Source organism: Echinops telfairi, unplaced genomic scaffold (assembly GCF_000313985.2).
Source record: "Echinops telfairi isolate 266 unplaced genomic scaffold, ASM31398v2 ScPeMD7_7420;HRSCAF=8458, whole genome shotgun sequence".
Lineage (NCBI taxonomy): Eukaryota > Metazoa > Chordata > Mammalia > Afrosoricida > Tenrecidae > Echinops > Echinops telfairi.
The window spans coordinates 45,124,301-45,125,867 of NW_022111320.1; the positions used below are offsets into that span (position 1 = coordinate 45,124,301).

Consider the following 1,567-nt stretch of genomic DNA (forward strand, 5'->3'; position numbering starts at 1 on the left):
TGGAAGGGGGTCTGTCTCTCCATTTCAAGACCATCAATACCTGATTTAGAGTGAGAGTTCAAAACTGGTTATAACAGTCACAGAGTTCTCTGGTGCTTGAGGGGTCCGGGCTGGGGTGGGGTTCTGATCCTCTTCTTTAAACGGCTTCAGTGTCCCAGTATCCTTTCATCTGTCTCTCTGCCTTTTTCTTTTCAACACTTTCATTGGCACATCATCCACACCATAGAGTCCAATGGTTCTGTCGTATCGAGAAGAGTTGTACATGCATCACCACCAGCAACTGTGGAAGATGCTCTTCTTCCCTGCACTCATTGCCTTCACCTCTTCCTGAGCTTCTGTTGCTTCCTCTGTCAAACGGGTGGTGACTAGAACCCACTTACTGTTTGGTTGAGATCACAGATCTTAACAGCTTGGTACACTGTCAGGTGGCCTCCAGTGACCCAAGAGGCACTCACCCAGTGCTGGAAAGTGCCTTACCGTTATGAACTTATTGAACACTCCCAGTAACCCTCTGTTGGGTAGTCTGTTGTTGCTCCAGCAGGCATCTGGGTAAAACAAATGATTTGCTCATGACTGTGAAGCTCAAGGCCAGCTGTGTGAACCCACCCACACAGTGCCACAGGCGGCCAGGTGATGCAGTTCCATAAACAGCCTCCATGGGGCAGTCCTCCGTATGCAGGAGGTCACCGTGCATCGACTTAACGGGAATGGTGTGGTCTGACTAGCCTTCCTACTGTTCAGAGGAAGGACCAGGGAGGGAAAGTACCGGCCTGAGGACTAAAGGGAGTGTTGGGGTTTTAAGCGGAGGCAACGGTCCTTGCCTCCTTGACACGCTGTGCCAACCATGACCTTGGCCTCTGCAGACCTCGATTGTCTAAGCCATGATGGAAGGGTTTTGCAGCCCCACCCACTAAGGTGTCCTCTCCCTGGCTTCCGCTCCTTGCAGATCGACGACACGGGCACATTTCAAGTCATCGTCGTTCCATCGGGGACCAACTACGCGCCAGCACTAGAGCGTCTCCAGAGGTGTACTTTCTGCTACGGTAAGACCCCCACTGGGAGCATCTCCTGGTTAGGCCTGTTAGCACATTGAGTCACTGTTGGCGGGAGCAGCTGGAACTTGGCAAGCAGGGATGTGGCTGGCCGGCCCTCGGACTTCCCTGGGGCCTGGCCTCAGCCCCTCGTGCTGTATCTTGTACAGATGGAACATCTCAACTGTGCAAGCCGGGTCTCCACCTATATGTCCCACAGGAGGGCCGCCTCCAGGCTTCCCTCCCTTGACTCCTCCCTTCCTGCCTCTCTTGTTATCTGCCAATGCATACTGGCAACAGTAGTCAAGAAAGCGACTGTCTGACATTTGGGGCATTGATGCCATAATGCATGCCAAGGTGCAAGGTGAGAGTCGCACTCGATGCGATGGTGAAGGTTCTGCGTTCATTTGGCTGAGCCATGATTCTCAGTGGTTTGGCCCTTAGGTAATGTTGTGATTTGGCAGTACAGTAATGGCCTAGGCATCTACTGCTTTATGGTCTAATGGCATCATCCTCCGTTTTTGAACAAGGCCAAT

General features: G+C 52.5%; 1 protein-coding gene across 1 annotated transcript in view; it reads left to right on the plus strand.

Moving 5' to 3' along the window:
- The window catches only part of LOC101655657 (collagen alpha-6(VI) chain), a 134,799-nt gene that overhangs the window by 113,552 nt on the left and 19,680 nt on the right, over positions 1-1,567 (plus strand). Inside the window, exon 33 of the mRNA XM_004704181.2 lies at positions 947-1,043. Coding sequence (XP_004704238.1) covers positions 947-1,043 — 97 coding nt within the window. The remainder of the gene's footprint in view (positions 1-946; positions 1,044-1,567) is intronic.